The sequence below is a fragment of the Motacilla alba genome, chromosome 1 (genome assembly GCF_015832195.1).
Source record: "Motacilla alba alba isolate MOTALB_02 chromosome 1, Motacilla_alba_V1.0_pri, whole genome shotgun sequence".
In the NCBI taxonomy this organism is placed as follows: Eukaryota; Metazoa; Chordata; class Aves; order Passeriformes; family Motacillidae; genus Motacilla; species Motacilla alba.
This window is the reverse complement of record NC_052016.1, coordinates 39912053-39933301: the sequence shown is the minus strand read 5'-3', so window position 1 is coordinate 39933301 and position 21249 is coordinate 39912053. Positions and strand designations below refer to the sequence as shown.

General features: G+C 40.9%; 1 protein-coding gene across 19 annotated transcripts in view; it reads left to right on the top strand.

Moving 5' to 3' along the window:
- The window catches only part of TENM4 (teneurin transmembrane protein 4), a 1547018-nt gene that overhangs the window by 1412680 nt on the left and 113089 nt on the right, over nucleotides 1–21249 (top strand). For 15 of the 19 annotated variants that reach the window (XM_038158275.1, XM_038158258.1, XM_038158266.1 and 12 more), the window contains 3 exons: nucleotides 7005–7190; nucleotides 13603–13629; nucleotides 21034–21180. In XM_038158275.1, coding sequence (XP_038014203.1) covers nucleotides 7005–7190; nucleotides 13603–13629; nucleotides 21034–21180 — 360 coding nt within the window. The remainder of the gene's footprint in view (nucleotides 1–7004; nucleotides 7191–13602; nucleotides 13630–21033; nucleotides 21181–21249) is intronic. The other 4 variants (XM_038158340.1, XM_038158369.1, XM_038158351.1 and 1 more) reach the window with 1 other exon arrangement.

Sequence of the window (21249 nt, the reverse complement as noted above, 5' to 3'; positions counted from 1 at the left end):
TCCACACCTCTTCTTTCAGGTTTTCCTCTTCTTTCAGGTATTTTCTTGCTCCTTGGTTTGATCTTTACTTTTACTTTTGTAAAAAGGATGGTTTTTAAAGCTAATGTGCTTTATGTCTTCTTCAGTAACAGCACAGGAGTTCATGTCACTACAGAGTTATCAAATCATAGGAATGAGAGTTTCATAACACTGCAAAATGTGTTTTGTTATGAAGAATGTCTTTAGCACTTCACTGATATCTAAATCACGCTGATCACACACCTTCCGGTTTTTTCATCTATATATGTCTTGCTTTTCCCAGATATTCCCCATAAATTGCTTTCTAAAGCAGATTGTGAAAACAAGGCTTAGCTCCTCACCAAACTTAGCTTTTTAGCTCTGTGCAGTACCTCTCTCCTGTGCTTTTTTGGGGAAAAAAATCTGTGTGAGGCTGGAAATAACCTCAAATGAGCCAACTTGAAATGGGAAAATACTAGTTGCAGCAGATTTTTAATTATTAAATTTTCTATTAATATATTGAAGGTCAGTGGAACTGACCCAGTTTTCAGGAAGCTCTGAGCAATTTCACCTGATCTTACATTTTAGCACTAAATCCATATTTATTAAAGGATTTAGCAGACAGGTCAGAAGCAGCTAAATCTCTGATTCTGCGTCACATGAATGCTAAAGAAAAATTTTCATCTGCATTGCTCTTCTCTAAGCTGTATAGCTTTAAACTGTTGTCAAGCCAATTTGAGGATATGTTGGGGGATAGGGGTAAACATGTAAAAATGGATTTGCTAGAAATGAAGCACAAATTAACATCATTATCCCTTTCCCAACTCCAGTCTTTAATGTAATGTGAAAATAATATGAAATTCTGAATAATGTCCTTTCCTATGTTGGAGGCTCCTGTGTCTGTTCCATCAATTAAAAAGGGCCATGAGCAAAGCACTGCATTGTTGGGTTAGTGTTTGATGGGTTTCTTTTCCCACTTTCTTCTGAAATATCAAAGACAACATAGCAGACTTTTTGTTCTTAAGAGGACAGATTTATGCCAGTTTTTAGCAGGATATGCAAAAAAAAAAGGCGAAAGAAGCAGGTACAAGTTTTTTATTTGTACAAATAATTGCTTTAGTATTCTAACTTCTGAAGTGCTGTTAATGGACTGTGACCTCATTATACCTGGCACAGTGCAAATGCAGAAAAAAAAGGATAATCTTAGCCTCAGATAGTTGAGATTCTTAAACTTTAAGTGAACAACAACAAAGAGAGACATGCTGATGGAGACACAGTAAAATTACGTTACAGTTTTTGTCAACACACTGTGGAGAAGTTAAGGCACATCAGCAGCCACTCTCAAGATTTTGGGTAGTATTCAAGATGGATTAGGATTTTTAAGAGAGCTTTGAGGAATTCTGAGGCAGTTTTAACAGACCTGAGGGAAGTCCCTCCCCCAGTCATGAGGAGATAATGAGAAAAAAAAAAAAGAAAAAAGGAAAACCATTTGTCTAAAAACTAGCCAGCAGGCAGTTGAGTCTGGGCTCACAGAATCACAAAATTGCTTTGAGTTGGAAGGGTCTTTAAAAGTCAGTTAGTTCCCACCTCCCTGCTGTGGGCAGAGGCACCTTCCGCTAGACCAGGTTGCTCTGAGCTCCAGTAATGGGCTGCTTCCTGGTGGGGATTTTTTTATTATTTGCATGAAAAATAAGCAGAATCATATTGGAATGGCATTATCTTTTCCTAAGAATAATGTTCCTGATAACCTGAGACCTCTCAGTGAACCACCCCAAGCTCAACAATACCTTGAGCACTGTCTGCTCCAGAAATTCTCCATGAAAGAGCTTTTAAGTGAATCATCTTCTGGAACTATCTTTCCTTCTTGACCCACAGAGGGCAATTAGGCTCAATTCAGTTCTCCAGGTAAGACTGATATGACGTGAGGTGAGATTCAGGCAATGCAAGACATCACTTCAAGACAGTAATGTGACAAAACCCCCCATGGGAACATTGTTACGAACTTGATTCCTTAGAAAAAAGTTTGCATCCATTAATCAGTTCCTATCCATCAGTGCCCTCTGGTAAGTACAAACATAAAGGAGCAAAATATAGGGTAATACTCAAAAGTCCAGGTGTTTCTCACAGAGATGCTTGGCTTGCTTGTACTTTTTGAGGACATTAAGCCTCATATTTGCTCTTAGAATTGGGCACCAGATTTACTCAGAGGATCCCCTGTCTTCAAGGAACTACAAACAGCTTTGAGAGCTACACTGTGAAATGAGGTAAAACAGTGCACCTCTAGGAAAGGATAAGGAGTGGCTAAGCTGTTCATACAAACACTGGATGAGATTAAAGATGAAAGGAAATATTTAGTCACCTTTTGGAAACTGCTGGTGTGAAAATATTTAACAGGCAGGTCTTTTATGCACAGGCAGAGCATTCTAACTAAGCTTAAATAGGCAGGAGCAATATAGTGCAGCTGGCCAGTCTGGGAATACTGTAGTAAGAGAATTAAAAGCTTTCCTTCTCATTTGTTCATGCAGCTCAGATGGTAGCTAATCATGTCCTCTAATTTTAACAACAGAATTGGGAAATGTACCCAAAAATGCAGTTTGTAATAAGAACAGAGGTGACAAATTCTGTCCCTGCGACTGAATGACAAAGAGACTATTCACCTGCCCTTTTCTGTAAAACAGAAAGCTGTTTTTTCTGTCCAAAAAGACATGTATTTAAGTGGAAGATTAATCTGAAATCCATTTTGATCATTTCTTACCATGCCAGAAGAAACATAAAAGCTATTCTGACTATTTAATCACTCATTTGAAACCTGTGAGCATTTAAGAGGGCTGTGTTGTAAAGGACCAGGGTATGTAGCAGGTTGTGTGTTGTAAAGCTATTTAAATTGTAGGGTACCCATCTATATTTAAACTGGCACGAAGTGGAAGATTTAGTTTTGAGAGTTCCTGGCTCCTGGTTCTCTGTCAGAAATAATTAAACTACATTTTAGGGAGACTGTCCTAAGTAGTTTGTTTCACAAGTGTTTTTCACAGCTGAGAGTCTATATTACAGCCCTTGGGGCCTGGGAGTCCAAACCGCCTCACATATCCATTATATATGAATTACACATTCATAGCCTGGAACCTGCACACTTCTGTGTGCATGGGTGGTGGTTTGGCTGGGGTCTCAGCTGGGTGGGAGATGAAACCCAAAATGTTCTCAGCATTTCCTTTCTGGGTTAGCCTAAGATCTGTTTGTTTATATCATACAGTGCATATCCCTGGCCCACATGTGCAAGACTGTTCCTTGGCAGCATGTTGTCTGAGAAATATTTCAGTCAAGATGTAAATGTCCCAGGGGTTTTTCCATCCTTTTTCATAGGAATGACTGCAGAGAGACTCTGCTTTTCAGAACATGGATTTTTTTGTCTCTTCACCATTTTTGAATGCACTCCATTATCCTAGTTTGACACCTTTAAATAACTCCAGGAAGGCTTCTGACTGTCACTCTTCCTATTATCTCTGGGTTTTTTCTCCTCCACCACCAATCTGTAGACATCTGACATTTCCATCTTAGCTGTAGGACACAAGACTGCATATTGGGACATCAAGGCGTACATGCGCCTGTCTCAGAGTTCGCATTTACCTGTGGATCCATCTCTTTCCTTCTTTATGCCTTGATTACTTTATCTGAAAGGTGCTGCACCTGAGTCAGGGGAGCCCTCAGTATCCATACAGGCTTGGGGCTGAGGGATTGAGAGGAGCCCTGAGGATAAGGACTTAGGGATGGAGGAAAAGCTGGACATGACCTGGCCATGTGCTCTCACAGCCCAGGAAAGTCAGTAGTGCCCTGGGCTGCATCCAAAGCAGTGAGGCCAGAAGGGTGAAGAAGGGGATTCTGCCCTTCCACTCTTGTGAGACCCCACTTGGAGTGCTGCATACAGCTCTGGGACCCAGCTGTGGGGGTCTCCAACACAAGAAGGATACGGACCTGTTTGAGCAAGTCTAGAGAAAGCCACAAAGATAATCAAAGGCCTGAGGAACTTCTGCTATGGGAACAGACTGAGATAGTTGGGGTTGTTCAGCCTGGGGGACAGAAGGCTCTGGGGAGACTTTCTTGTGGCCTTTTTACTACTTAAAAGGGGCTTATAAGAACGATAGGGACAGACATTTTAATAGAGCCTGTAGTGATAAGAAGAGGGATAATTGTTTTAAACTATTAGAGGGTAGATTTAGGCTGGATATAAGGAAGAGTTTTTTGCAAAGATGAAGAACAGGATATAATGAAGGTGTGAAGTGACCAAGTTGGCATCCTCCGGGTTGCTTGGTAAACTGGGAGCAAGAAAAATTACATCTTATTTGATATTCTGAGATCCAAGTTCAACACTTCTGAACAAAGAATGTTAACTAATAACCAGAGAAGGGATTGCAGTCTAACTAGAGTAGCCCTATGGTAAAAGCATGCTGGAAAGCACCAGAGACTACAATAATAATTTTTGGAGTTTGGGCTTAAATACCAGTACTCTCTGACTTCGTACTTTCTCAAGGTATTTCTTGTCAGCTTGCTGAAATTTTAGCAGCATAAATCTAGCTTTTGATTCTTAATCTGCTGTTTCCTTTATCCTCCCCTAAACTTTATTTATCAGGTCAGCCAAGGAGAACCAAATTTACTTTTTTTTTTTTTTTTCTTTAGTGCATCTTTACTGCTATATTAACCAACTTGCAGGTCATGTGTTGTCATCACCACCCTGACCAGCCCACACTCCATTGCAGTGCTGTCTGGCAGTTGGGGAAAAAAGTAGAAAACACATGTCTGGACTCTAGCCCTTCAGTAAGGATGGGTTTCAATAATTGCCCATCCCTTATGTTCTTATCAGGTTCTGTAGTATGATACTACCTCCCTCGCAGCTATGAGCTGTGAAAATCTGTCTCTCAATGCCAGATGCAAAGTAAAAACTTCTGAGAGCAACTTGAGCCCTTCCTCAGCCATGCCTTTATTGTTTGATAGTATAATTTCTATTTGCTTCCAATAAATCCTACATTAAAATCTCTTACATCTCAACAGCAAGTGATGTGTGCACAGGCTCTGTTTAAGTAGCCAAGATACCCAAATAGTTTTGCAAGTTTGATTCTGAATGATACAGACAATTTCCTGAGTGTCTTTAGCCCAACTGAACTCCAGAGTTCTTTCACTAGGAGACTTAAGCATATAGGACTAAATGTTTGAGGGAGTTGGAGACTTCCACGATGCTGCAGTAAAAGGAGTTTTACTGGAAACTGTTCCACCACCCTGAGCTTTTTGGGAAGCAAGAGCTAGATATTGTTCTTCTGTCACATTGGAAATATGAGGTGTTTTCTAGACATGCAAGCCATTACTGTTGTTCCTATCATAAATTGCTTCTCCAAAGAGCTCTCTGATACTTTTCATCATAAGGGGCTGAAGACCTCACAGCTCTCTGCTGTGGTGGAGCTGCAAGGAGCTTTCCTCCTGGAGCTGAAGTGGGTGTTCCAGCCCTATATCAGGAGCATATCAAAAGTTTTTGAACAGCCTGAGTGTCCTGTAAATGGGGTATTCATTAGCAAAAGACTAAAAGCAGCTTAAGTACAGCTGAATTTCAGTCAGGTGTGATGTTAATGCAGACTGAGTAGTTTTGAATATTTTATATGCAGCCAGTGACACTGAGAAAAAATGCACACTGCAGAGTACCTTGGTACCCCTTTCTGTGCTTCCAGCCCAGCCCTGCTCAGCATTTCTTCTGTTCATTTCTCCACGTCCCCAAAAGGAACTGTGTCCTTACCCTATAAAATCTATGAAATGGCTCAGTGAAGCCAAAGGCTTGAGGTCAAAACATTGGGGAATTTAGGAGCGCCAGGCAGTAGTCAGAGAGAAGAACTCATAGGCTGAAATACTGTGAATTGCTTCTCCTTCAGTTAAGGAAGGGAGAGTATAGTCAGGGCTTATGAGAGATGGAAAGTAGCAGCCAAGTAATGAGTCTGGAGAAGAAATAGATTCATTTCACTTCATCGTCAGTGCTACACTGCATCAGTATTTGGGCTTTGTTTTTTTTCCCTTTAAATCAATCCTGTATAGTAATGGTGGTAACAAGCACTTTAACGCGTGATTCATCGGTATCTCTTGTCCACCAAGTCTCTGTTTTTCCAGACAAATACAATGTACATAAAAACATGTTTCCCAAATTCATGCCAGGTTTTAGACAAAAGTCTAGTGCTGGATAAAAATATTATACCTATGTCCTCAGGCCTGCTGGGGCTCAGGGAGGTTTGGGAAGGCCATCATCCCTGAAAAGGCAAGGTCCTTTAGCTCTTTGCTTTTTGTTGGTAAGTACCAAAATATGCAGCTGTGACTGTGCTTCCATTAACTCTGATAAGGCTTGGGAACAAGCACCATCCTATCAGCTCCAGTGCATGTGGCTCGCAAAAGATATGGTTGTACCTCTGAATGTCTGAGAGGGGATTTTTAATGGGTGGTTTGAGAATAGGGACATAGAGGACGTACAGATTTGGTAGAAGTAGAAATAGCCTTTCTTAAATTTAAACAGAGAATAAGGATTTTAATGAATCCCATCCCCAAAACCATGGTTTAAGAAGTCATAAACAGGCTTTGCCAGCACTTAACTTCAGCATCAGTAGCTTATCAGCACATTGTTTCCACACTTAACCAGGTTTTAATTAAATGTGACTTCCGTTCTGCTTGTTGGAAGAGCCTTCCCCTTTGGATTTGAGCATTACAAAAGCTTGAGGAGTGCAAGAGAATTAGAAAGCAAATAGGAAGATCAGTCACAGCAGACCCTTGCAATCCATGTCCATCTCTTTTTTGTAATAAACTTATTAGATTCTTATTGTCAGGAAGGATTAGTGTTATGAGCTCTAGGAATTCCTTTCATTGTCCTGTAAGGCGAGGTAGTGAAGTGTGTCTGCTTTTCTTGACAATAACACTCTGGATTTTCCCCCTCTCCCTTCTCTCTCTCCACCCATATCCCCCCCTCTCTGTTGTCTCCTCTCCCACAGAGATTTGTGCAGCGGACTGCGGAGGACATGGCATTTGTGTTGGAGGCACCTGCCGCTGCGAGGAGGGCTGGATGGGCACAGCCTGTGATCAGCGAGCGTGTCACCCACGCTGCAATGAGCACGGCACCTGCCGGGATGGCAAGTGTGAATGCAGCCCGGGCTGGAACGGAGAGCACTGCACTATTGGTAGGGAGAAAGAAAACCCGACTCCTTTTAAGAGAATAATTGATGATCAGGGAGGAGAAAAGGCGCATGCTTAATTGAATATGTGTGATCTAGTGTAGCATGAGCACCTTTGTCCTTGGATTTCAAATTCTGACATCATACATTTTCATGTGGGAACAAGACAATATGTCCTTTCATTTGTTGGTGACATGGCTATATATATTTTTTATTATCAGAGATGAAGTACACCTAGGTGGTGTTTGACAAGCCTTTAAATGTCAGCTAGAAGCTTTTTTTGAAAACATCCAACTTCACCTCTCTTGAGAGGTCTTTCTGTGGCCTCCAAGACTGCTCTGTACTATGGTGACAGCATTTTTAGAAACATGCATCTGATTTTAAATTTTCTTTCCTTTTATTTGCTACATTATTTGCACTGTCACTTTGCTTGCCAGTATAAAAGAGGAAGCTGCAGACAGATGATTTCTGGCTGGTACTTAACTCTGTCTTGCTTATCCCTTGTTTGTTCTGCTACCTTTCTAGCAATTTCACTTCCATCTCGCTTTGCTTCTGTATTCCTCATGTACTGGCACTACTCATGAGCTGTCTCTGTCATGTCTCTTATTATGGATGTTATTATTAATAAGAAGCCAACCATATGCCTAAATCATGCAAAGAGCTTCAGTTCTCGTATTAAGCTATTTGCAGCGTCATTAATGAACTGCCTTGGCTTCAGCTTTTTCCTTCTCTCACTTAACTACTTAATGCATTTTCCCTTCTTCCTTCTTTCTGATTGTCAAGCATTCACCCTCTTCAGTTCCCCTTCTGTAGTCACGCTATTAAATCAGTAAACCTAAACTCCCCAGATACCTTTTATTGTATATTAATAGAAAACTCAATTAGTGAATCCAGTTCTATTCTCAATAATGCCTGTGTGGACCTGAAAAAATTCAGTTCACTTTAAAAGAATTGTTCCAGAATGAAAATTCTCCTTCAGTAATTTTATTTTAATCAGCTTCTTTTAATGACAAGAAAATTTACCTCTATGTTACTTTCATTATGTCATGATAACTAAAAATCACACTTCATCAAGACTAACCACTAGCAATACCTGGGCAAATATCAGCATAGTTATTGTGTGGATTAGCAGCTTAGTTATATGAGACATCACTTCTCTTGCTTGAACACCAGGTGCATTTGCACACGCAAAGACAGGAAATGAAGCCTGATCTCAGTATTTTGATTTCAGCATTAGGATAATGGTACAAATCATATCTGTGGCTCAATTCTACTTATCATTTATTTATGCTAATGTCACCCTATCACATTATGGTCTCCACGTGCATCGCCCTAATGAAAAATATCTAGCTTTTAAAACTTCCTCTGTCTCATTAGATGTTGCATACTGCTTTCTTGTTGATGTCCCGAGCTGCTTTCATTTCTTTTCCAGAGAAAGGGATTGAAAAACCCACATTTCTTAAATGACTTCAAAATGAAAAGAGAGCAGTCCTGTGTTAATTGAAATCCTGTTTCCATAATATTATTTTATAGCCTTTTATTCAAGCAGTTTGATTTGGAAGGCAGCAGAGAATCATGAAAGAGTTTTAAAAAAATTCAGCAAAAGGCCCCAAATCCAGGGGACAGTTTTATATGGAATTTATTTATGCAGAAAAAAAAAAAAAAGCCTGATTCATCCCCTTAGTGCCATTTTATTAGTTCTGCTGTAAAACCAAAATGCCATTAGTTCAGTATATGATAATTCTCCACACGGCTCATATGCCTGGACTGTTTTCAAACAACAAGCTTTTATCTTTCATGGTAATTAAATTTATTTGTAGTATTTCTCACTCTAAGTATAAATGTTATCATGGGGAGGGCCAGCACTGCAATGCAGTCAGCATTGAGATTTTACTGGTGCACACTCTCATTTTGTGTGCTGCTACCTTCCTGTTGCAGCTCTGCCTTGGTTTAGGAATCATTCTTGGATCCATAAAGTGCTGGAGCAACTCTTTCTTTTTGCTTTTCCCCCTCCTCATCTCCTTGCATGGTGATTTAAAAACAAATTTATACATAGTCTCCTGCCTCTGAAGCTGTAAACACTATTTCCTGCAGAATATTTCACTGATAAATGTGTAGAATGTAAAGGAGATTTGGCAAAGTTGTGAATACTCAGGAAAATTGAATGGTCTTAGCAGGAGTAATAAGCTAGTTATGTTGGCACAAATGAAAGGACATTGACTTGGAATTACATTAAGTATGTGGAAAGCATTCCCCTTGTCCTTGTGTAATTTCCCTGCATGGCAAATTGTTCTGTTGATGGTAATTCCGTATGTCTGTGTCATGGCCCGGTTTGCTTTAACACTGACAAGCATAAAACCCCATTGCTGAAGTGATGCTTTACCAGTATTGCCATGTGTGCAGGTAACACGGTAGAAATGGACCATACCAGTAGGGGACACTTCTTCCATTTCCTGTCGAGCATGTGTGAGAGTAAGACATCCTTTTGTTTTGTAGGTCATAGGAGGCTCTTCCTTATGGTGTTCAAGGTATTCTGATCCCGGTGGATTAATTTTGTTTGCTCCTACAAAGAGTTGTGTCACTCAATGTACTATCTTGATTGCTCACATTCAGAGATTTCATTAGAGTAACCCCAGTTAATTCCCAACTAGGAAATTGATGCTGAAGCTTGCATTCATCATCCCAATTCAGCAAACTTAGTGCAGGAGAGTAGAGCAGAGAATTGATTATCTAACTGCAGGATTCCTGAAATGCAGCAGAAGGGTTCGGTCATTTTCTGGAAGGAACAAAACACACTGTGACAACAGCATCAGTGCCAGACTCCCATGATGCGTTCTCCAGCATGTTCCTAATTCATCCCTAGTTAGAGACATTGCAGGAATTCAAATTTCTTCTGTTCTGGCCCAAACTACATCCAGGGAGCATGGTGGGTTTCAGGAGCATTGAGTTTAAGAATGAAATAAACCCTCTTACTGTGAGCTCTGAAAGGCCAAATTACAGCTCAGCTCTGTAGTAGACTGCTCTAAGGGTTTGCCTCACAGGAAGCAGCACAGAAAATTTCCTGGGTTTAATAAAGAGTCATAGAATCACAAAATTGTTTGGACCTTTAAGATCATCTAGTTCCAACCCCGCTGACATGGATAGGGAACCTTTCACTTGACCAGGTTCCTCCAAGCCCCTTTCAATGTTGTCCTGAACACTTCCAGGCATGAGACATCCACAGTTTCTCCGGGCAACCTGTGCCAGTGCCTCACCACCCCTAAGTGTAAAAAATTTCTTTCGAATACCCAGTCTGAACCTGTCCTCCTTCAGCTTAAGGCTGTTCTCCCCTGTTCTGTGATTACAAGCCGTTGTGAAAACTCCCTCTCCAGCTTGTATGATTCATACAGCCTTATTTAGGAAAATAATGGCAGAGGGGGCTTCCCTGCATGGTGGAGTCAGGATATTCACTATCCTTGAGCAGCCTGGACACAAGACCAAAGCCATCTCTGGAAGTTCAGTTGCTGCAGCCAGATACTCCAGAGTGTCTGAAGACCTGAGGGACCAGCAGCTAGCTCTCCAAACACTCCATAGCCTGCCTAGCAGGATTTCAAAGCACCTCAGTGCCTAATCCCGATTGATCTTTGCAAAAGCCACATGTTTAACTCCTTTCGGAAATCTGGTCCTGGCACGCACGGGTGATGGATGCAATAACAATGCCCAGACAGACAGGCAGACAGCCTGTCCCACACCGGCTTCTGCTTATGGCGCCATCAGCCTGGGGTTTGTTTTACATAGCAAAACTCTGATTTTTGAGAAATTTGCCCATTTAAGTTTGCCTTTCATCAGTCTTCTTGCATAAATAATCACACATGTTTTGAATAGCTGAGGTTGTAATCAGTGCCTCTCCATTTCTGCTGGAGCAGCTGGAATCCAGACAGGGCGCATTACAGGTGGATCCTGGTCTCTTTTCCCCAGCATTCTAACACATCATTTATGCCCTTTGAATCCATAAAGCAACATAGTCCATGCACGACCCAAGACAAAAATAAGTCTCCCAGTGTCTGGGGAAGGTTCTTGCTATCTTGTAGATGTGGTGCTTAGGGACAGGGTTTAGTGGTGGACCTGGAAGTAGTGGGTTAGTGGTTGCACTCGATGATCTTACAGGTCTTTTCCAACTCATGATTCTGTGATTCTACCCACTGCCCAACAGTCAGTGCTCAAGTGCATCCACAGCAGAAACTGAGCTGTGTGTGACCCTCTGGCGCCCACCCTGCCTGACTGGGATGGGTACCTTTGGGAAAGAGGAGACCATGGTTATAGCTGTCAGTGGAAAATACACACTTGCTGCTTTGTTCTGACATGATCTTGAACCAATCTGGAGGTAATCTGGCCCTAAATAGTTTGATAGCATATTTGCCAGTAAATATTAAGCACAGATTAACTTCAAAGACGGAGTTTCCCTGACCCTGTAGCATAAACTTCACATGCTGTCCCTGGTTCAGCAATGGATGTTTGCTTTCTCCTCTCCTTCACATTTGTGTGATCTCCAGTGATTTCCCTGAGGCTCTGTCCACTTCACCTCATAGGAAAGATGAAGGGAAAAAGAATATTTGGGAAGTGAAGAAGGAGAGCGTAGTGGGAAGCAAGTCCTTCTCAAGGACCTGCCTGCAGCATCCCTCACTTCTCTGTTTTTTCCCTCCCTCTCTGCAAGCCAAGAGAGGTACTTGTTATCATTCCCATTGTATTTCAGACAAAGCAAACCAAGTCAGTTCAGGCTGTGAAACAAGGAGGCTTTCACATTGAAAAATGGTCACAGGAACTCCTTCCTAGCAGTTCTAAAGTGGCTTCCAGGAGTAGGGTGGTGGCATGGAGCTGAGTGTGATGGTGCCTTTCGGTGCAAAGGACACCTTAGAAAAGTAGCTTTTCTTCTAAACTCCTGCATAATTTCTCAGCATGTCCCATATGCCCACAGGGTTTCCAAAGGAGTGTCTGTAGGGAATAATGATATTTTAATGCCAGAAGTATAGCCTGTGTAGGTTTAGGAAAAAAGATTCCTGCTACTCCTATAGGAAACCCCATTATTTTTCAAATTACAAGAAAACATTGATACATAACAGACACTTGGTTGGCATTGGCAGCTGCCTTCACTGCCATCAGCTGCACAGTCACTGCCTGAGCTAAGAGGTTGTGCTGCTGTGGACGTCAAAATCCAGGAGATGCATTCCTAGGCTTCAGCCACCATCTAAGCAGATGGCAATGCTGTGCTTACTGCATCACTCCCACCACATCAACGTGATTAATTCACCTCTTTGCCAAGCCTCATAACTGCTGCACACTAGGTGAGCTCTCCCAGACCTCTCCACTTTGTTCCTGTACAGATTCATTACATTCATAGGATGGAAAAATAATTCCTGCAAGGGCCATGACCTCCCAGGAGGACAGTCTGCCTGAACAAACCAGAAACAAAAACTACTTAAAAAATGACCAGGAGACAGTTGAGGCTGAGATTTAAGGGAGCAGGCAAGAGAACAAGGGAAATAACATTTAAGTAGATATTGAAATAGAGAAATGCAAGACTCAGAGCCTCTCCTTTATTAATAAAGACCAGAGGGTGTTAGGACAGAGAGTGCCGCCTGCTGGCATGAGCCAGGGCTCTCTGAGGCAGGACGTCTTTGCCACCAGCCTTCTGCTCAACACCAGAAATTCAGTAAGAAGCTGGTTTTCCAAATCAATGTTCCATGGGAATTGTGTACATGACTGCTCGTATGACATCTATAACTTTATTTTTTACTTTTTCTTTAGCCCTCCTTAAAATGAATATATTAATACTTGCCTATCTGGTATAGTTGCCATAAATTTAATTTAATATTTGTAAAGTAATTTGATCTGGGGCAAGAAAAGACTGAATAAATGCAGTATATTACCATTAGAAAGATCCAGGGAAAAGCCTGTAGCAATCTGGTAAGGTCACAGAACTGTGCCTTTTTGCATGGAAAAATAGAAGACAATCAGGTAAGGTAGAGGACTTTCAAATGTCTCTGCTTTCCTGATGAAATGCAAAGCAGTCAGTAAAGTGGAGGGAGACTTGCAAATGAGCAGAGCATTGCAATATCCTGATATACATATATACACATATGCCTATATATATATATATATATATATAAACACATAAATATATATGTAGAACTTTCCTGTTTTTCTTCCTGATCCTAATGAGCAAAGGTGACTGAATGCCTTAACACAGCCTTCTCAAGCCATTTGACTGAGGAGCACTGTGCTCCACTCTTCTTCCTTTTTTCTCTCCTCATAATCAAGGTTTTTCTTTTCATATCACAGCGAACTCTCCTTTGCCTTTCTAGCACCTGCACAGTCTCGTAGTAAGCCGCAATGCACTTATTCAATCCTACCTTAAATGTCCTGTCTTTTATCTCCCAAGCTCACTATCTGGATAAGGTAGTGAAAGGTATGCTCTTCCTTCCTATTTTTCCTATTGTCTTTGTGTTTCTTTTTAAAAAATGCACCGTGAACATGCTGTGTTGAGGTTGCATCTCTTCCTCATTGTCACCAGAGTGGTCCCTAATGTCTGGAAGGGTGAACTTTCCAGTCATTTATGTAGGAAATACCTCTGTAAGTGCTGTGAGCCTGTGTTAACATCGTGTCAGTGTTCCTACCCATTCCCTTGTCCCTGCCCTCCCCTCCAAATCATCTCTCATCCTCACCCTTCCCACTCAGGTGAGGCAAGTCAGGAGAAAACAAGTGAATACAGCAGGAACTGTGTACAGTGATGTGTTTTAATTGAATGTCTATGGTACATTTTCTAACACAGGTGAGTGAATTTTCTATGTGGAGTCTTCATGTTTTTAATCCACAACTGCCAACTCTTACATGGGAGTTTTAAGTAACTATATATTGAGGGTTTTTTTCGTAATAAAAAAATGTTATGATCCCAAAATCTCTGGTTGCATAAATCTGAAAAATCTGTGGAAATTAGTGAATGCTGCATTAATATACACTAAAACAAAATCCAACTTTATGCTCCTGTTTGTAAGTGTAACACAAATCTTGGACCCAGGTCTTTCTTCAAAAAAGAAGAAAAGGAATTGAACTGTTTGAGAACAGTGATCACCTGCTGTTGTAAAAAAAAATCAGTTATTTGTTAATCAGAACAATGAGCTAAATTGCTTTAGGACTTTTTAATAGAAACAGACAGTTCAACAATGCACTTAGCTTTTGAAAAAATATCGAAATAGCATGCATATGGTTAAATACAACAGTCTGACAATAAATATGATTGAGTTGGACTTACATATTTTTCTACATGGCTGATTTGACACTAACAGCAACAGTGTTGACACCATGCTAGCTTCATATGTTTGCTGGTTAAACAAACCAAAAAATCAGGTTGAACAAATCATCTTTTTCTGTACTACTATCCTTCTTTTCTGGTTTTGAGCAATCAAAAATATCATCTGTGAGAGGCTGAGGATGAAGAGCAGATATGCTCAAGTATTGACCCCATGAATAGTTAAAATGAAGTCTTTGCTATATAGGGCTTGTGTGGTGTGACAAGAAGCATGGTTGTCCTACTGACTTCAATTCATGGTTGCCCTACTGACTACACAAATTCATGTAGGTGAATTTACAATGCATTGTTTTTCTTTTTTTAAAGGCAAATTCAGGAACAACTGCAAATTGGCAAAATGTTTGAACAGACAAATACTAGTGATGAGGAAATGTCCATAGTTTAAATACTTCCATTTTCAGTGTGATGCAGCAACTGGTAGCTATCCTTGGACTCCTCTTCATGGATCAGTTGATTGTACAGTGGTACTTAGTTTTCTCTCATTGCTTAGCACCAATAAAACCCTGTGCTTGACTTTATTTAAATTAGGAGGAAAAAGCACATTCTCTTTCTTAGATCAGGGAAAGAGGGACATTTATTGTGCCCTTATGAAGTAAACATGGTGGCATCCTCAGAGGAAGATATGGGCCATCACTAGGGAGCTGATCAGAACCTGCTGTTAATGTTCCACATCTCAGTGTTTTGCATTTCAAAACCCCAGGACTCCTCCTTTTCATCTCAATAGGTATTGGAGAAGGCTGCATCAAAAAGTAGCAGATAAGCATTGAGGGCATAGAAGAGATGAAAAATCAACCTGCAGAGCCTGGCAAGGAACCTTAAGTACTGATTTGCCCATTCAGTGGCCCAGTTTTTTTAACTAAGCCTTTTGTAGGTGTCATTTTTCCTCTAGGTAGCTTTTTGACTCACCTTTATGCCCAGTAATAAAGACACATTATATTTAATGAGTCTTTCAGTAGGTAACAGGTTAAGTAACATTTTAAGAATAAAAGATCGTCTCTTGCTATGCATGGCTGCTTTTGGAAAGATTAGCAATAGCTGAAACATTAAAAGTACATGGTTTTCTACTTGGCTAACTGCATGGTGTGCATTTTTCAAAACTAAATTACTCATGCCCTTTTGGCTTTCTTAATTATTAACATCTTTCTGGTTGAAATCCCTTCCCAGTAATCCTGCTGTCGAAGGGTGAGCCTGATTTACTGCTGAATCTTTCCTACAGCTTTACAATAAACCAGTCAGTCAGAGAAGATGTAGAATTGTTCCTAAATGGGAGGGCGAGTTTTAATAGCAAACATCAGCATAATTAAACCAAAAAGCTCTAACTAGACTCAGAGTAGAGTCTTCTAAACTAAGGCCTAATTAACACTGGTAATGCTTAAGATGAGAAGAAGTGCCTATTATTTTAATAATAATTAAAAGAGATGCTGATTTTAGAGAGAGTTTCTCCATCCAAAATATCATTGAATCTGATGGTACATCAGTTTAATTAATTTCTATTACTGAATATCAATTCTTACTCTTCAAAAATAATCATTAACCACATTAACACTGTAGTGATGCATATATAAACAACTAGTTTGAATTTTAAAGTTGCTGAACAACATTAGAATTCAGGGGTGGCTGCAAGGGCTGCTCCTGAAGTGTGAAAGCAAGTGAGAACTCAAGGTCTGACCAAAGCCAGTTCCCTCAGTTGTACAGTTACAAGTGTAGGAGCTCTGGTCAGTAACTTTTTAACTTTCCTATAGAGTATGCATCTGATTAAGGATTTCTGGATTCCCGTCACCACAGAATATCATAGTGGTAGTTTCAGAGTTGAGTTGGTTTTGGGACAAGCTTTCGTAGTTTGCAGGGATCAGCTGATGCTTTGCTCCTCATCTTTAGTCTTAGAGAAGCTTCTGCAGGTCTCATATCATTTGTTGTTCTCTCAAGCTTCAGGCATTTGCATCTTCACGTGTCGCATTCAGCCATGTCTTACTTGTCCCAGAGCTCAGCTGCTGTCTGGGACTTCATAAGAACATCCATTGGTGCTTTCCTACTGACGGTGAAGGAAAAATAATAACTAGCCTTTTCTTCTAAGTCTTATTTCAAGTGGCAGTGAGGTTTGCCTTGAAGAAAAATACCAGTAAATGTTGCTTATAGTTGGACTAATTAGAGAAGGCTTTAACTGTACAGCTCATTAAGAGCAGATTATTTCACCAACAGTCTTAAAAATTGCAGGATAACTTCTGCTGACAGTCTCCTTTGACTCTGGTGGTCTGTACTTCTCTGTTTCAAAATTAACCCACTTTTTATATTGTTTCCCTGGTCTGTTCTCTCACTTGCATGGCAGACCAAACATCTTTGTGAATGCCCTCCAGAATCTTTCAGCAGCACTTACATGTGCTTAAGTTTGAAACTCACATAAAGAGTTTCCTGCCTCTTTTCCGAAAAAGCCCTATTCACGTATTTAATTCTCTTAGTCACCCAAGTACAGTTAACACCACAAATAGGAATAATGGATCATTGGTGACTTCTAGCCATGAGAAATCTGAGCTGCAAGATTATGGTGGTGTAAATCTCTGAGGATTAAGCCATCCCGCTGTGGTGACATTCAGAAGCAATTCGGAAACAAGATGATCTCTTTGCTTTATTCCCCAGCATGGGGGAAAGGAGAGGATAAAGTTTATTTTGTATCGTCTTTTCATCAAGTGCTTTGAAGTGCACTGTTTGTGGGATGAGGAATATTGTACCATCCTATCTGTGTGGTGTAAGTGGTGGTCAAGTCTCTGCAGTGAACCACTACAGAAATGATAGTACGTACAGGTCCGTTCTCCTGGATATATTGGCTTACGCATCTCTGTTGCCTTCTAACTTCTGAAGGCCCAAGTCCTCTAACAGCTGCTGTATATTTTTTTTTCCTATTAATGGTTTACTTTCTCTATGCATCTTTAAAATGTCTGCTCTCCTACCAAACCATGATACTAGAGGGGTTCAGTTTAATCCTCACAGCATTGAAATTTTAATGAACTGTGTAATGTAATGGTAAACATTGGGAAATCTCTGTGTTCCTATACAGAAGAGTCATTTCTGTCATCAGGAAACAGTTCTTCCTGGCTCCTTGGAAGAGCTTTATCTACTAAGAACCAGAGATTACATTCTCCTTAGTGGGAAGGGACAAACTTACTTTCTAGACTTAAAGGGTGCCAAGACAGTGGAGTATAAAATTGCTGGTAGAAGTTACCCTACTTTAGGTATCTACAGATGCTTATGTCTCATCAGGGCACCCTGCATTCCCATAGTACTCAAGAAGAGGAATAGATATTTTGGGAAGGCATAATCTTATGAGATAATTGCTCTCGTCTCTCTCTCTCCTCTCCTGATTGATGCTTTTCCTCTGCTTGTCCTCTTTCTGAAATGTTTGGCTTACTTTCTCTGGGTCCAGATCAAGAATATTTCAGAGTAAATCCTGAAAGTCCATTTAAATACTCTCAAGCATGTTTCATGTAGACAATGAATTGCACACAAAATTCAAACACATAGGATTGAAAGGGGTCTCCTCAGTTAGAATCTGTCTTCTGCTGGCAAGGACACATTGTGTAAAACTTTATATAAATTTACTAAGCTCTATGGAAAAGTAACTGAAGAATCTTCTCCTTAACACTCCCACAGGGAGTCTGCTCCAGAACTTCATTCCTTTGATCCTTGCAAATGATTTTTTTTTCCTAATTTTCAGCCAGAATTTATTCATATTTGGTTTATGTCCATTTTTTCTTGTGCCAGCAATACTCTCTTTACCTCAAATAGCTTTTAAGGAGTTTTCCCTTCTCAATGTTTATGTGTTCAATTAACTTTTGGGAAAAAAATCATCGTCTTTCCAGCCACTATTGTCCAAGGAGAGAAAAATCAAGCTCTTCCCATTTCTTCAGATGCCAAAGGTGCCTCATCCAAACTATATCATCTGTTTTCTGCCACTCCAAATTCCCTTTTTCCTAAGCCTGAGAGAGTAGAGCACATGCAGTTCTGTATGAGGTCTTCGTTTTTATAGCTAGATTAGTTTTCCCTTACATTTCCTGGGCACTTCTCACATGAGCCAAGATCATGGTGTCTTCAACTTCATTCAGGTCTTTCTCGTTCTCACTTCATTCCTGTCCAGGTCAGCACTACAGCACCTTTGTTCTGCCCAGTCTCTGCAACTGTAGGATAGAAGAGAACTTTTTAGCAAAGGTTTTAAAGAGTCTGAGGAGTAAAAACAAGAGGTGTGCTCAGTGGTGACGCACCAGCCAAGCTCTGATGGAGCCATCCAGTATACACATAAAGCAAGATTTCTTCAGAGGCTTTTCATCTAGACAAATTAAAGCAATGGCGCAGGTTGCCCAGGGAAGCTGTGGATATCCCATCACTTGAAGAGCCAGATTGGATGGGACTTTGAGCTTCCTGGTCTTGTGGAAGATGTCCCTGGCCATGGCAGGGAGATTGGAATTGGATGACCATTAAGGTCCATTCCAACCCAAACCATTCTATGATTCTGTGATTTTAGAGAGGGGAAAAGCTCCTATCTCTGCTGTCAGGATGGTCTCATCCAAACTGGATATATCTACTCCAAAATGGGGTTACCTCCCTAGCCAAGTAATTTTAGGCGGTTAGTTAATATACTTCTTCCTCTTTAATTCTCAAAATAGCTGAATGCTTCCAGCTTGTACTGAAAGTAAGTAAAGGGATCAAATATATAAATTAGCTGTAGCATGGAAAAAATCTGATTAAATGGTTAAAAGTTTGGCACTGTTGTAAGTAACTAAAGGCGGGATATTAAAATGAAGAATTTCAAGTAGCCTTGCCTATAGATAGCTCTTTTGTAGTATATAAATACTAATATAGTGTATAAATACCAAAATACACAACACCATGCTGACACATACACACACATTTGCTGCATCCCAGAATACACATTTTAAAAGACTGAAATGCAACAAATTTGTTTGTAATATATTTAAGATCCTTCTAAAGGACTTTTCCATACCATCTTTGTTCCTTTTTCCATTTGGTCCATGTAAATCAGTCACTTGTTAAAAAAACAGTCCTAAAAATGTTTGGTTTTTTTCTGTTCACTGGGAAAAGTTCTGTGACCTTAAAAAGCTCCTTGTGAAACAATTTTTTTGTTTAAAAGGCATTTCTAAGCCCCATTTCCCCAGTGTAGGACACACTATGACATGGGATGCTCTAGATGGGGTTCCAGCTCTGCCTTGGGGAGACCCTCACACCTCACATGGTCAAAAAGGTATTGAGACAATGTACACCTCTTCACTGTCCTTTAGCACGGGATAGGTCTGTGTCGTTCCCACAGGTCCACAAACCTGTCTTGCAAAGCTGAGGACCTTAAAAAACTCAGACTATGTGGCAGGATAGCACTGCACACATATAAATAGAGAAAGCATTAAAACAGGGCTTAGGAAGACTGAATTGTTTCCCTGATGTAATCAGTCCTGCTGAGTGACCTTCACGGTCACTTCAGTCCCTTGTACTTCAGTTTCCTAAGCTGTTAAGTGTCTCTTACATTTCTGACAGCTTGGTGGTAAAGATTTTTGAGCGCTGCAGGTAAAAAGCACCCAGAAGGGTTTAAGCTAAGCAGCCTCCCTCACACCGCTGCTTACTGTGGAAATTGCTCTGCTGTTTTCTTGAAGGGGTGAGGTGGGGTGGGGGGGGAAGTACAAAAATCTCAGCAGGAGGTCATCAGATGAGAAAACCAAACCCTAGTGAGCAGACAGGAGGTTGCTGTTCCTCCTCCCTAACTAAATTTTCTCACCTGTAAAATTTCTGCCTCTGTACTGGGCTCTCTCTAGTCACTGGGGAGAAATGGGTGTTTCCAGAGCATGCTTCAGCTCATCACCATGAGCACCAACCCCCCTGAGGAGACTTTTGCTCTGGGACAGTCTGTTTCTCTGCTGACTACAGAGAGTTGAAGGTATCTCAGTTTTAGATTAATTTTAAGCAGGTGAGATGAATTGCTCCCAAAATTACTACAGTAAAGAAACTGTATGTCTTCAAAATATTCTCTACTTTTCCCTTTCCTGTTTTTGAATGCTTACCAGTCTGAGGTCTCAGTATTATTGAAAGCCAGCTGCTTTATTCTGCTGGGTGTTGTGAACTTTTATCCCAAATGTAACTCAGGTAACCCCAAGTACTAGTCCTACGTAGTAAATGTTTTGAGAGGCTCGGAGGGCAATATGCTGCCTTGTTTTTGCGATCAATGAAGCAGGAATATCTCGGTGCCCCCCTGAAACTCACTATTCTCTCAATGCAGTGAGTGTGGTTATTCTGTGAGGAACTCCTGGGAGAGCCAGAAGCAGCTGCCCATTGAGTAGTCACCACCATCCTGACACCAAAGCGGGTTCATTCCAGGTGGGAAGACACAAAGTGGGAGTGGAGAAATCAACTGAAGGCAAAGGGAAAGAGCTGTTTAATGAGGCCCTTTCCAGGCTGTGTTGCTTTGTGTTTCGAGTGTGTTTGAACGTGTGGCTGTTTGCCTTGCAGAGGGATGCCCTGGCTTGTGCAATGGCAATGGCAGATGCACTCTGGACATGAACGGCTGGCACTGCGTCTGCCAGCTGGGCTGGAGAGGAGCAGGCTGTGACACTTCCATGGAGACGGCATGCGGCGATGGGAAAGACAATGATGGAGGTAGGACACGAGCACATGTGATATGTCAGGCTTCACAGAGCCTATAAACCTCTCACAGTGAACAGTCAT